At 43.2% G+C, this 15,260-nt stretch overlaps 1 protein-coding gene across 3 annotated transcripts; it reads right to left on the reverse strand.

Annotated features, from left to right (window-relative positions):
- Positions 1 to 6,735: 6,735 nt before the first annotated feature.
- LOC120022801 (sialoadhesin-like) lies at positions 6,736 to 11,653 on the reverse strand. 3 transcript variants are annotated; one of them, XM_038966798.1, is made up of 9 exons: positions 11,517 to 11,653; positions 11,336 to 11,417; positions 10,185 to 10,553; positions 9,538 to 9,849; positions 8,382 to 8,648; positions 8,114 to 8,210; positions 7,971 to 7,989; positions 7,568 to 7,657; positions 6,736 to 7,396 (listed from the first exon to the last, which is right to left on the reverse strand). In XM_038966798.1, the coding sequence occupies exons 1-9, from the start codon at positions 11,619 to 11,621 to the stop codon at positions 7,313 to 7,315; spliced, it is 1,425 nt and encodes a 474-aa protein (XP_038822726.1). In that variant the 5' UTR covers positions 11,622 to 11,653; the 3' UTR covers positions 6,736 to 7,312. The 3 variants fall into 3 exon arrangements, 2 of the variants coding, with proteins under 2 accessions (XP_038822726.1, XP_038822727.1); XM_038966799.1 differs by lacking the exon at positions 11,336 to 11,417; XR_005472638.1 differs by lacking the exon at positions 7,971 to 7,989 and having other exon boundaries at positions 7,373 to 7,396.
- Between the last annotated feature and the right edge of the window lie 3,607 nt (positions 11,654 to 15,260).

A 15,260-nucleotide genomic window follows, 5' to 3' on the forward strand; every position in this document is an offset into this window, starting at 1 on the left:
ATCAAACCTGAGACAGCTGGAACAGTTTGATCAGGAAGCGTGGGCAAAACTACCTGTTACAGGTGCAGAAGACTCATTGAGAGCTACAGAAAACGTTTGATTGCAGTGATTGCCTCTAAAGGTTGTGCAACAAAATATTAGGTTAAGGGTCCCATTTTTGTCCATGCCATTTTCATTTGTTGTATTATTTACAATAATATGTTGAATAAAAAATCTAAAGCAAAGTCTGATTTCTATTAAATATGGAATAAACCTAGAGATTCAGGGTTCGGGTCCAGATTCTGTCTTAGCCGGCCGTGACCTGGAGACCCATGGGGCGGCGCACAATTGGCCCAGTGTCGCCTAGGTTAGGGGAGGGTTTGGCCGGCAGGGATGTCCTTGTCCCATCGCACACTAGCGACTCCTGTGGCGGGCCGGGCACAGTGCACGCTGGCAGGGTCGACCAGTACGGTGTCCCCTGCTCGCCTAGCGTAGTAGTGACTACCGAACAGCACCCTGACTCACCTATTGCTGCTCTTTTGACCCTATGATCACTCGCCTACACAGCTGATGCCCCCTGGACTGTTTCAATAATACGGTACCTCATTTTGTTTACCTGTCGGCCCCAGCTTCAAACTCAGGTCCTGTATGTACCTAACTGACCCACTCTGCCCATTCATCACCATTTACCAGGGGTAGTTGTCTTAACTCTCCTGATCAACACGTGTGATTGCTTAATGCCTCTCTCTAATGTCAATATGCCTTGTCTACTGCTGCCTTGGCAAATTTTTATTGTTTTATTTCACTGTAGAGCCCTCAGGCACGCTCAAAATTCCTTAGATAGCTCTTTCGTCCCACCCCACACACATGCAGAGACCTCCCCTAGGTTAACAGATTCCTCCAGAGACGAAACCTCTCTCATCGTCACTCAATGCATAGGTTTACCTCCAGTGTACTCACATCCTACCATACCCTTGTCTGTACATTATGCCTTGAATCTATTCTACCACGCTCAGAAAATTGCTCCTTTTATTCTCTGTCCCCAACGCACTAGACGACCAGTCCTTATAGCCTTTAGCCGTACCCTTATCCTGCTCCTCCTCTGTTCCTCTGGTAATGTAGAGGTTAAACCAGGCCCTGTAGCCCCCAGCACCACTCCTATTCCCCAGGCGCTATCATTTGTTGACTTCTGTAACTGTAAAAGCCTTGGTTTCATGCATGTTAACATCAGAAGCCTCCTCCCTTAGTTTTCTTCACTGCTTTAGCACACTCCACCAACCCTGATGTCCTAGCCGTGTCTGAATCCTGGCTTAGGAAGGCCACCAAAAACCCTGAAATTTCCATCCCCAACTAGAACATTTTCTGCCAAGATAGAACTGCCAAAGGGGGTGGAGGTGCAATCTACTGCAGGGACAGCCTGCAGAGTTCTGTCATGCTATCCAGGTCTGTGCCCAACAGTTAGAGCTTCTCCTTTCAAAAATCCACCTTTCCAGAAATAAGTCTCTCACTGTTGCCGCTTGTTATAGACCCCCCTCAGCCACCAGCTGTGCTCTGGACACCATATGTGATTTAATTGCCCCGCATCTTTCTTCAGAGTTTCACTGTCAGGTGACCTAAACTGGGATATGCTTAACACCCCGGCCGTCCTACAATCTAAGCTAGATGCCCTCAATCTCACACAAATGATCATGGAACCTACCAGGTACAACCCTAAATCCGTAAACACGGGCACCCTCATAGATATTATCCTGACCAACCTGCCCTCTAAATACACCTCTGCTGTCTTCAACCAGGATCTCATTGCCTGCGTCCGTAATGGGCCCGCGGTCAAACGGTCACCCCTCATCACTGTCAAACGCTCCCTAAAACACTTCAGCGAGCAGACCTTTCTAATCGACCTAGCACGGGTATCCTGTACGGATGTTGACCTCATTCCGTCAGTAGAGGATGCCTGGTAATTCTTTAAAAGTGCTTCCCTCACAATCTTAAATAAGCATGCTCCATTCAAAAACAATTGAACTAAGAACCCATATAGCCCTTGGTTTACTCCAGACTTGACTGCCCTTGACCAGCACAAAAACATCCTGTGGCGTTCTGCATTAGCATCGAATAGCCCCCACGATATGCAACTTTTCAGGGAAGTTAGGATCCAATATACACAGGCACTCAGGAAAGCAAAGTCTAGCTTTTTCAAACAGATATTTGCATCCTGTAGTACTAATTCCAAAAAGTTCTGGGACACTGTAAAGTCCATGACAAATAAGAGCACCTCCTCCCAGCTGCCCACTGCACTGAGGCTAGGAAACATTGTCACCACCGATAAATCCACGATAATCATGAATTTCAATAAGCATTTTTCTATGGCTGGCCATACTTTCCAGCTGGCTACCCCTACCACGGTCAACAGCTCTGCACCCCCCACAACAACTTCCCCAAGCCTCCCCCATTTCTCCTTCACCCAAATCCAGATAGCTGATGTTCTGAAAGAGCTGCAAAATCTGGACCCCTGCAAATCAGCTGGGCTTGACAATCTGGACCCTCTCGTTCTAAAATTAACCACCGAAATTGTTGCAACCCCTATTACTAGCCTGTTCAACCTCTCTTTCGTATCATCTGAGATCCCCAAAGATTGGAAAGCTGCCGCAGTCATCCCCCTCTTCAAAGGGGGAGACACTCTAGACCCAAACTGTTACAGACCTATATCTATCCTACCCTGAATCTCTAAGGTCTTCAATAGCCAAGTTAACAAACAGATCACCGACCATTTCGAATCCCACCGTACCTTCTCCGCTATGCAATCTGGTTTCCGAGCTGGTCATGGGTGCACCTCAGCCACGCTCAAGGTCCTAAGCAATATCATAACCACCATCGATAAACGACAATACTGTGCAGCCGTATTCATTGACCTGGCCAAGGCTTTTGACTCTGTCAATCACTGCATTCTTATCGGCAGACTCAACCGCCTTAGTTTCTCAAATGACTGCCTCGCCTGGTTCACCAACTACTTCTCAGACAGAGTTCAGTGTGTCAAATCGGAGGGACTCTTGTCCGGACCTCTGGCGGTCTCTATGGGGGTGACACAGGGTTAATTTCTTGGGCCAACTCTTTTCTCTGTATACATCAAGGATGTCACTCTTGCTGCTGGTGTTTCTCTGATCCACCTCTACGCAGACGACACCATTTTGTATACTTCTGGCCCTTCTTTGGACACTGTGTTAACAGACCTCCAGATGAGCTTCAATGCCATACAACTCTCCTTCCGTGGGCTCCAACTGCTCTTAAATGCAAGTAAAACTAAATGCATGCTCTTCAACTGATCGCTGCCCACACCTGCCCGCCCGTCTAGCATCACTACTGGACGGTTCTGACTTAGAATATGTGGACAACTACAAATACCTAGGTGTCTGGTTAGACTGTAAACTCTCCTTCCAGACTCACAATAAGCATGTCCAATCCAAAATGAAATCTTTTTCAAAACTATACATTAAATTTGCACCCCCCCCCCCACACACACAGACATACTGTACATCCCCAGTCAATAGTATATCAGAAATACTTACTTTTCATTGTCACCTTCTTCCAGAGGTCCGGACAAGAGTCCCTCCGATTTGACAGAATCGGCTTCCTATTTCGCAACAAAGCATCCTTCACTCATGCTGCCAAACATACCCTCGTAAAACTGACTATACTACCAATCCTCGACTTTCGCGATGTCATTTACAAAATAGCCTTCAACACTCTACTCAGCAAATTGGATGCAGTCTATCACAGTGCCATCCATTTTGTCACCAAAGCCCCATATACTACCCACCACTGCGACCTGTATGCTCTCGTTGGCTGGCCCTCGCTTCATATTCGTCGCCAAACCCACTGGCTCCATGTCATCTATAAGTCTTTGCTAGTTAAAGGCCTGCCTTATCTCAGCTCACTGGTCACCATAGCAGCACGTGCTCCAGCAGGTATATTTCACTGGTCACCCCCAAAGCCAATTCCTCCTTTGGCTGCCTTTCCTTCCATTTCTCTGCTGTCAATGACTGGAACGAATTGCAAAAATCACTGAAGCTGGAGACTCAAATCTCCCTCACTAACTTTAAGCATCAGCTTTCAGGGCAGCGTACAGATCATTGTACCTGTACATAGCCCATCTGTAAATAGCCCACCCACCTACCCCATCCCCATATTGTTTTAGTTTTTTTGCTCCTTTGCACCCCAGTATCTCTACTTGCACATTTATCTTCTGCACATCTATCACTCCAGTGTTTAATTGCTAAATTGTAATTATTTTGCCACTATAGCCTATTTATTGCCTTACCTCCCTAATCTTTATTTGCGCACACTGTATATAGACTTTTCTATTGTGTTATTGACTGTACGTTTGTTAATGTGTTACATTTATGTTTAACTCTGTGTTGTTTGTGTCGCATTGCTTTGCTTAATCTTGGCCAGGTCGCAGTTATGAGAACTTGTTCTCAACTGGCCTACCTGGTTAAATAAAGGCAAAATAAAAATATTTTAAAAAGTCCTCCGACACATTGGTGCGGCTGGCTTCCGGGTTAAGTGGGCATTGTGTCAAGAAGCAGTGCGGCATGGTTGTGTTTTGGAGGACGCACGGCTCTTGACCTTCGCCTCTCCCGAGTCTGTACGGGAGTTGCAGTGATGAGACAAAACTGTAACTACCAATTGGATACCACGAAATTGGGGAGAAAAAGGGGTAAAAAATATATATTCTAAATGTAAAAATAAATAAATATGGAATAAACAATGGTGGATGCCAATTACTTTTGTCAGTTTCAAGTTATTTCAGAGAAAATAGTGCATTCTTCATTTTTGTGGAAGGGTACCAACAAATTTGAGCACTTCTGTATATAAATATGTCATAATCGCGGAACTATACATTAAATTTGCACACCCCCCCCACACACACAGACATACTGTACATCCCCAGTCAATAGTATATCAGAAATACTTACTTTTCATTGTCACCCCAAAATCCAAAAGCTGTAAAAAAAAAAAACTGTCAGCAGCCTCAATCGTTCGTCCCTCTAAATGAGTTCACAAATCCAAACAGTCTCTTTTATAGAATCTGTACGATGACACGTCACCTGAGTCACCCTCTCCATTCATAGAAGAATGCCCCCACAATTCTCCTCTCTCCCTCCTCCCTTCCAAAACACGGCTATTCACTTTCTTTCTTTGTTTTCCATCATACCGGTTGGGTTCTTTATACTGGTTGGGTTATTTTTACTGGTTGGGTTCTTTATACCAGTTGGATTCTTTATACTGGTTGGGTTCTTCGTACTGCATGGGTTCTTTATACTGGTTGGGTTCTTCGTACTGGATGGGTTCTTTATACTGGTTGGGTTCGTTAGTTGGGTTCTGGTTGGGTTCTTTAAACCAGTTGGATTCTTTATACTGGTTGGATTCATTAGTTGGGTTCTGGTTGGGTTCTTTATACTGGTTGGGTTCTTTACACTGGTTGGGTTCTTTACACTGGTTGTGTTCTTTATACTGGTTGGGTTCATTAGTTGGGTTCTGGTTGGGTTCTTTATACCAGTTAGGTTCTTTATACTGGTTGTGTTCTTTATACTGGTTGGGTTCATTAGTTTGGTTCTGGTTGGGTTCTTTATACCAGTTAGGTTCTTTATACTGGTTGTGTTCTTAATACTGGTTGGGTTCATTAGTTGGGTTCTGGTTGGGTTCTTTATACTGGTTGTGTTCTTTATACTGGTTGTGTTCTTTATACTGGTTGGGTTCATTAGTTGGGTTCTGGTTGGGTTCTTTATACCAGTTAGGTTCTTTATACTGGTTGTGTTCTTTATACTGGTTGGGTTCATTAGTTGGGTTCTGGTTGGGTTCTTTATACCAATTAGGTTCTTTATACTGGTTGTGTTCTTTATACTGGTTGGGTTCATTAGTTGGGTTCTGGTTGGGTTCTTTATACCAGTTAGGTTCTTTATACTGGTTGTGTTCTTTATACTGGTTGGGTTCATTAGTTGGGTTCTGGTTGGGTTCTTTATACCAGTTAGGTTCTTTATACTGGTTGGGTTCTTTATACTGGTTGTGTTCTTTATACTGGTTGGGTTCTTTATACTGGTTGGGTTCTTAAAACTGGTTGGGTTTTACCGATTGGGTTCTCCTATCAGGCTGTTCTATGGAATAATCTTGGGTTTGAATTAGTGATGCAATCAGACACTGGAAGAAAAAAAGATTGTCCCACTCCTTAACTCTGATATGAGTTGCAATGAGGCTCACCTAAAAGAGATGATTCAAAATTAACATTTATCACACATGTTTGATACTGTATTTGAAACAGTTGCTAAGTGGTGATTCATTTTTATCTGAATTTTAAATCGTTCTCCTCCCTTAGTAAAATAATCCCCCAAAATGTCCCCACACTGCACCCCACACACAACCCACCCAACCCTCTCTGTAGCTAGCAAGTACTGTCAGATCTCCCTGCTAGCATTCTGCCTGTTGTTGTTTCATGGATGGACATGAGCGCAAAGAGACTCACACAGAGCAGACAAAGGAGATGAGCCCGCCATGATGTCATCAAAGATCCGCCACTTCCCTCCTGGTGGGAAATCAGGGGGCCCCGAGGGGTGGGGGGTCAAAAAGTGATGTCAGATCACGCCCTGCTTCTTTTGCCATCCCCCCCCCGACCGGCCACCCACTCCTTTACTTTCTTTCCTGTTCATTGATGGAGGCAATGGAATGTGTGGAATTTCAAGAGAGAAAACACGGTAGAATGGCATTAAGAGATTTATTCGACTGATTACCACACAACCCACAACCCCCTGCATGGTTTAACATCCTCTACAGAGAAGACGACAGCAATACACTGATGATGCTGAACCACCAAACCAAAATCCTTCAAGAACAATTTAGTACTATTTTAGGAAATACAACTATCAGTGCATAAAGCATTGCATTTATCCAGATACACAGTCTTACACATTGAGATGTAAATACATAGCTCACAGGGGCAACACAGAGGCATTATGCCCATTGAGTTTATCCATTTGTACACTGAAAATACAGAAGCTATGGTTCATCTTACGCATGAATCCAAAGATATCCAATTTGGCCATCAATGCCCCCTTTTTAAAAAATCAGGTGCATGACGCCTCTGGATCATTTTGAACTCTTTCAGGCGAAGTACACTAGCAGAGGTGATGCCATTCAGAAAACATCAGGTTAAAATATATAATATCATGTCTTTTGTGACTAAAAATTATACAGTATGATCCGAAGCTAAAGATACAAGATGATCATTTTCCATACGAAAGCTAAAATGAAAAGGTCAAATCTGGAGCTGTTTTGCCATGTGGTTTCAGGGCGCAGCTCTTTCACTTCTTCTGCCAATTCCATTGGGGTTTTCATAAGAGTGAGCTTTACCTGGAGCAGCCCTGGTCATCTGTCAGAGGAAAACATTGTGTATGGACACACACACGAACACATTTATGATTTTTAACTGTACCTTATTCAAATGAATCCTCATACATAACAGTTAGCTTAAATATCTAAAAACTCAAACTTGGTATTTTGTTGTTTTGAGTTTCTATTTGAGGTTTTTCTTCATAGTCACCTGGAGTTGGTCATAGTCAGAGCTGGTGCTGGCGATCCTTAGGTTGGTGTATGTGTTGTCCGCTTTCCCTGAGAGGGAGAGCTCTATCTGCTAAAATATTGAGGATAAATCATTTTATGTAAACAGAGGAGTCATATTACCCAACAGAGGTAGCAATACTATATAACATTTAATTACGAAATAGGAGTATTAGCGTTACACGTTTTATACAAAACCCCAGTAAATTTGGTCAAAGACGCAACATGTATAATAGTCATATTGAGAATTGTTCAAGTTTCGACGTGGAATTGAACACATCAAACTCTGAGTATCAAACTGCGTCATCTACTGCCAATGTCTTAAAATTGCTCAGTGGTTGAGGTTGGTTAAACAGAATATTATGAAATGAAAATGTTCCTCTTACTTTCAGTCTTCTGGAGAGACTTAATAGGGAAGGAAAAGGGGGAACTTGGGTTAGAAGAAAGAGGATTGGAACAGTCCTTCAAGAAATCTATTATATAAATCTATTCCTAAACTCGATGGGCATGACTACGTAAACAATGATACCTTTTATGTTTATACACATCCACGGTGACGGTCAGAACATAAAGCAACACCATCACTCCACAGATGATGTAGGGGGCCATCTTGAAAAATTGGTCACCTGAAAACAATCGGAAAAGAACATGTGTTTTTAAAGTTAATTTGTTGTCCATTTGTCTTGAGTGTTACCCACAACAGCACTTTTCAACCAATCAAATGGCACTCTATTTCGTATAGTGCACTATTAGGTCAAACGTAGTGCACTATTCATAAAGTGAACAAAATGGCTTACTTTCGAACTCCAGAGGCATGGCCTTTGACCTCTGTGATCCGTTCTGGTTGTGGGCCTCACAGAGGTAGAGCCCGCTGTCCGCCTTGCTGACCAGGAGGACTAGTGTCTGCCCATTGGCCTTCCAGGTCTCCTTCCCACTGATGTCTTTGTACCAGGAGTAGCGCTCTATCGGTGGGTTGGCATCACTCTGGCAGGTCAGGGTCACTGCCCTCCCCTCAGGCACAGGCCCCGTTGGGTTGGACAGGGCTACAGTGTTTTTAGGGGCATCTGGAAGACAAAATCCACACAGTTAATTCAACTTCCTGTGAGGTATACAAGCTCATTTTGATTTGGAATATTAAACACCAATTCCCACGGGGAACGTTCGTCATGTGAGCGTCAACGAGCGTACGAATGATAGAAATATAACGTGTTGATGTGAATAGAAAAAATACAAATGATTAGTGTCATTTTGAAGTCTCACTAATGAGCTGGAAGGTTGCCATAGTATTGAGAACATGATCTCGAAAGCACTATTGAGAAGATACACATACAGTGTAAAGTATGAGGATGGGAAGAATCCTTGCACAGGTATGATTTTTTTAAATTATATTTTACCCCCTTTTTCGTGGTATCCAATTGTTAGTAATTACTATCTTGTCTCATCGCTACAACTCCCGTATGGGCTCGGGAGAGACGAAGGTCGAAAGCCATGCATCCTCCGAAACACAACCCAACCAAGCCGCACTGCTTCTTAACACAGCGCGCATCCAACCCGGAAGCCAGCCGCACCAATGTGTCGGAGGAAACACCGTGCACCTGGCAACTGGTGCGCGATGGGACAAGGATATCCCTACCGGCCAAACCCTCCCTAACCCGGACGACGCTAGGCCAGAGTCTCTGGTGGCACAGCTAGCGCTGCGATGCAGTGCCCTAGACCACTGCGCCACCCGGGAGGTCGCACAGGTATGATTAGCTAAATCACTGCCGATTATCTGCTAATTCATGTCTAACCAGTTCGTTTTTTATGCCATGTGCTCTTTAATACTGTTTAGCACTTAACAGTTAAATCACTAAACACGTTTAAACACAGAATATGGAGATTACACTACTGTTTATGGTTGTGGTCATATGGTGGCGGTATGGTCATATGATTATGGTTGTTGTGTTCTCTCACACAGAACATTGAGGGTCAGGTTCCCCTGAGTCGTCTTGGTGGTGCCCCCTGGCTGCAGTGTGTAGCGGGCAGAGCATTTGACCATCAGTCCGTGATGCGGGAGGGAGGCGGTAAATGTCAGGGTGGAGGTCATGGTCATGAGCCCATCTATACCCTCCTGTAGCTGGCTCTCAACACTTCCACCCAGCCTAGAGGTCCAGGTCAGGGAGGGCGGCAATGTAGGGCAGGGGGCAGGGGCAGAGCAGCTCAGTCTAGCCCGCTCCCCCTCCATGATGTTGCCCAGAGGGATCAGTTGGGGTCTGGGTGGGGTGTCTGGGTGGATGACAATATGTGGGAGAAAGGGTGATATTGAATCAATAACATGACAGAAAGTGGCCTGAGTATAGCTCAATGGCATGCCGTGTGGGGCAACCAGGTTGAAACTAACTTTGCTAACAATATCACTTTTCATGTTGAAATAAATACGGAATTTCTAAATCCTGTTTTTGCTTTGTCATTATGGGGTATTGTATGTAGATTGATGAGGGAAAAAATATATATAATCAATTTTAGAATAAGGCTGTGATGGGACAAAATGTGGCAAAAGTGAAGGGGTCTGAATATTTTCCTAAGGCACTGTATTTCTTAGGAAAGGTAAAATGCAGTACCTGTATGATTGATATTTACACCTGGTAGAAAGTTATACTTGAGGGGATTTGTTCCAGCACATTCCAGCCTAAAGATATATGTGTCATCATATCCTGCAGAGAAACTGTTGAAAATAGTGGTGCAGTTCTTGTTCAACAGATTTCCCAACATCACTCCCTTGATGATGTTCTTGGCATCCGTTTGGGCTGTGTGGAAAACGATACTTCCCCATTCTGAATGTTTCTTCCAAAGCCCATGGGGTGTGCAGTTGTTCAACGTAGCATCAAACTCTGCAGGGATCTGGAATCTACATGGGACCATTAGGCAGGATCCACCAACAGCCACAAGGCTTTGGGGCGTCCACATACTCCACTGTTGGCAGAGAGCACCTAGAGAACACCGCACCATCAACAAACACTGAACAGCAAAACCTGGACTCAGGGATAGACGTAACATAGTAAACATAAAATCTGGCTGCCTTCATTTAGTATGATATGTTACGAATTACAATTCGTATATGATATATCACGCATTTCAATTTGTATAATATGTTAAGAATTTGCAAAACGTATGATATGTTACGAATTCCACTTTGCTGTGCAAATGTTAGCTACAGTTGGTGGCTATGTGGGGTTAGGGTTAAAATTACGGTTGAAGTTAGGGTTAGGTGTTAGGGTTAGGGGTTAGTTTTAAGGGAAGGTTTAGCTAACAGGCTAAGTACTACTGTAAGTAGTTGCAAAGTTGCTATTTCGTTAAAATGCTAAAGTTGTCCCTGATTTGATAAAAAAATTAGAACTTTGGGTTGCTAGATGTTCACGTTTACCCATCCTCCCCGACCAACCCCCCTCCTTCCTTTAGTTTTTTGGCATTAATAACCTTCTGTCTTATGTAACCATACCAAACGTAACATATCATACTAATTTGAGTGTCACAGATGTACTTTTATTATATTACGTCTAGTCTATGAGGCCAGGCTGAACAGCAAAACAAATTTCTCTGCACACACACAAACACACACACAAAGAATTATCAATCTCACACACATTTGTTAAAACGTACAAGCACACATTGCAGAGTTGTTATCAGTAAAATGTCAGTAAAATTGTCAGTAAGTCTAAGTGTGTACAAGTTAAGAGGGACGTACAGTACGCACAATTAGGGAGAAACTGACCTTTCAACAGAAAAATGGTGAAAGCAATAAACCACAGACCCATCTGTGATGTTGTTGAGGTGCCTTCCACAGTAACAATACACTTCAAATAAACATAGAGACAGAAAAATACTGTTTATTGTGTAATGCTTCTGAGATACTCTAAATGTGTCTTTTAGATTAAATTATGAAAAAGCCTTACCTGTGACTGAGTGATGGAGATCATGGATATTGAGATCACAGATATATCCAAAATGGCACAGGGTGTCCAATCAAAGCAAGAAGCTGTCTTTTCTTTTATGTGCATTGGGAAATAAAGGGAAATCCAAACCCTGTTTGCTTAATGCTGAACCAATGACAAACATCAGAATAAAGAGGATGTTTGCTACAGTTGATGGAACATTAGAACATTTACAATTGGTTGCAACATTCTGTGACAGGACATCTCTGACTTCTCTATTGTAATAAGGCACAACGTGATGACTTGACACAGTCTGCCGCCAGAGTGCAACATCCCCATGTAGGAGCCACCAAAACTATCAGGGGCCTGAGGCATCCTGCAGATAGCTTTAATAAAGCTCTGTACACAGTCGTGCAGTACATGCATCAGTAAGACAGCTATTGGTACATTTGGAAAGTGAGATACTCTAACTAATCATAAAGTCATAATTTATTACTAATTACTATTGATTTTGGGCGCATTCGCCTCATTCTGGGTGTGTCTGTTGGCTGAACATAGAGAATACAGGCAGGAAGTGGACACTCTAGGACTCCAGTTGAAGAGGGAAGAGCGTCTAACAACCGAGTAAGGCATGGGCAGTAGTACACACCCCCTTCCACACCCCCTATCTATGTGAGCGGAGAGAGGGGATGGGAAAGGGGATGGGAGCGGGAGAGATGGAACATGAGAAAGAGAGAGCGAGAGATCTGATTACTTTTCTCTGGCCACTTCACCCAAGTGACACAATGACTTATGGCTGGCGTTCACATCACTGAGACACACAGACACACTCACACACACTCACACACACACAGGAAAGACAGAGAAGATCGTGAGGATTGTCTGTAAACTAAAGACACACAGCTTAGAACTATGAACCTCCACGCTTTTGTTCAACCTCTGAAGCTCAACATGCTGGACAGCTACTACTGAAGCATCTCAGCTCATAGGTAAGCATCATCAGTATGAATAACAACGACCGTATACAGCGTTTTCTGGCTTTACTTTTCATTTAGATTCTTAAATCACTTTATTTGGATATTTTCAAATGCAGGAGAGAATATTCTCTAGATGTTCTGACTATCTACACTGGCCACTCAAGCTGTCCACGTATGTAGTTGTAGCATGCTATAGCCTCTTCTGGACAAATGATGAGATTCTATGGATAGTTAGCTGAATATATACAGATCATCCGTCGGGGACTATATAAAGAAGATACTGTATGTTACTCTTTATCTGTGTCCGTTGCTTTCCATTGCAATATCACCACTTGCCAGCTCAAATTGAGTTGCCAACAAAACGGATAATAATTAGCCACTGATATACATTACTACCGTAGATTAAAATATTGAGTAAAATCTAGGCTAGATATGGACGTTTTTTTTCAGCATTCATTGAAACTTAATTTATCCAGCAACAGTAAGTCATTGAAAACAAAGTCTCCTTTACATTTACGAGCAGGGGCGAACAGCATTTAATCACGCAGGCAAGCATAAATATTGGAGTAACACAAACAGTGCCATAAAATAGGAGGTGTAAGAAAACAATGTAATCTTCATCATGTATACAATGAAGTCCAGAACAATCAGTCCACTGTGCTAGACACATTGCTCATGAAGTCACATCTAACGATAAGACATCATTCTTTATCTTGACAATAAAGAAATGAAGCAGAAAGGATTTTACTTTGTAAGGTGTATTTACATGAATGAAATACATCCTCAAACTGATAAAGAACAAACAATGAATGTACCCTGTCAATATTGACTTTGACCTAGTGCAGAGAGCCAGCTTTATGGCAACGCAAGAATTTAGGGGGATTCAAATCGTATTAGCGTCATATCAAAGAAGCCTCTGCTCATGAAGCAACACAAAACCGTACGAGAGGTGGAGTGAGTCCTTGGCTCATTGCACAATAACACATTCCTAATTGTCTTGCTCCTAGGTAAACCCCATCCCTTATATAGACTGGAAGCTTATTGGTTGCCAGACAACAGGACTATGTTTGTTTTACTGTTGGCTCACTCGTGGGAATATATATACAGTGCATTCGGAAAATATTCAGACCCCTTGGGTTTTTCAATATTTTGTTACATTACAGCCTTATTCTAAAATGGATTAAATAGTTTTTATTTCTCATCAATCTACACAAAATATCTGATAATAACAAGGCAAAAAAACATTTTTTATATATTTTTGCAAATTTATTCAATACAAAAAATTGGCTGGTGACATAAGTCCAGAGTTCCTCTGTGGAGATGGGAGAACTTTCCAGAAGGACAACCATCTCTGCAGCACTACACCAGTCAGGCCTTTATGGTAGAGTGGCCAGACGGAAGCCACTCCTCTGTAAAAGGCACATGACAGCAGCTCGCTTTGTCCTTTTAAAAAGGGTGCCTAAAGGACTCTCAGACCATGAGAAACAAGACTCACTGGTCTGATGAAACCAAGAGTGAACTCTTTGGCCTGAATGCCAAGCGTCACATCTGGAGGAAACCAGGCACCGCTCATCACCTGGCCAATAATATCCCTACGGTGAAGCATGGTGGTGACAGCATCATACTGTGGGGATGTTTTTCAGAGGTTAACCAAATTAATCCATTTTAGAATAAGGCTGTAACCTCTTCTGCAGATGTACTATCTCACCACCAGAGGGTGTTGCAGCACCCCTACTTCTCGCAGCTATGACACAGAGACTGGTCAAATGAGTCATAAGCCAAAAACATTTTATGATTCCTGTCTATGCATGCCTCTGGAAAGGAAATGGAGATACTGTATGCAAAGAGGATCAGGATGGCAATCATGTTCTTACACGTTCCTTGTTGGACTGATATGTTTTAGGGGGATTGCAGACAGTATGTCAATATCCGATGAATTGTATATTATGTGGGTATGCACCACAGGTGGTTGGTGGCACCCTAATTGGGGCTCGTGGTAATGGCTGGAGTGGAATCGGTGGAATGGTGTCAAATACAAAGTGGAATGAGTGGAATGGTGTCAAATACATGAAACAGGTGTTTGATACCATTCCATTTAGTCCATTCCAGCCATTATTATGAGCCGTTCTCCCCTCAGCAGCCTCCTGTGGTGTGCACTTTGGGAAAAAGTTTTTAAAAAAGGGTAAAACTGTGGGTAGTTCACAGTCCCAGACCCCCGCCACATACTCACAAAAATACACACACATGCATTCCCAGTCACAGACACAGAATGACTCAGACACAGACAGAGGAATGGACTGTCATGAATAGATTACATCATGCCTGGTACACAACATTTACATTTTAGTCATTTAGCAGACGCTCTTATCCAGAGCGACTTACAGTAGAGTGCATACATTTTATTACATTTTTTACATACTGAGACAAGGATATCCCTACCGGCCAAACCCTCCCTAACCCGGACGACGCTATGCCAATTGTGCGTCGCCCCACGGACCTCCCGGTTGCAACAGAGCCTGGGCGCGAACCCAGCCCAGCCTGGGCGCGAACCCAGAGACTCTGGTGGCGCAGCTAGCACTGCGAAGCAGTGCCCTAGGCAACTGCGCCACCCGGGAGATGGCGCAACATCCCATCTGAAGATTCAGAATACTTCCTAAACAGCAAAAAAGTCAAGAATTTATAGAGTTCTGTTCATTTGTGACTGAGTCCTCCTAATATTACAATCTCTTAAGGATCAGCCCCTTTTTTAAAGTTTTCGTCTAAAAAGACATACCCAAATCTAACTGCC

The sequence above is a fragment of the Salvelinus namaycush genome, chromosome 27, assembly GCF_016432855.1.
Source record: "Salvelinus namaycush isolate Seneca chromosome 27, SaNama_1.0, whole genome shotgun sequence".
NCBI lineage: Eukaryota > Metazoa > Chordata > Actinopteri > Salmoniformes > Salmonidae > Salvelinus > Salvelinus namaycush.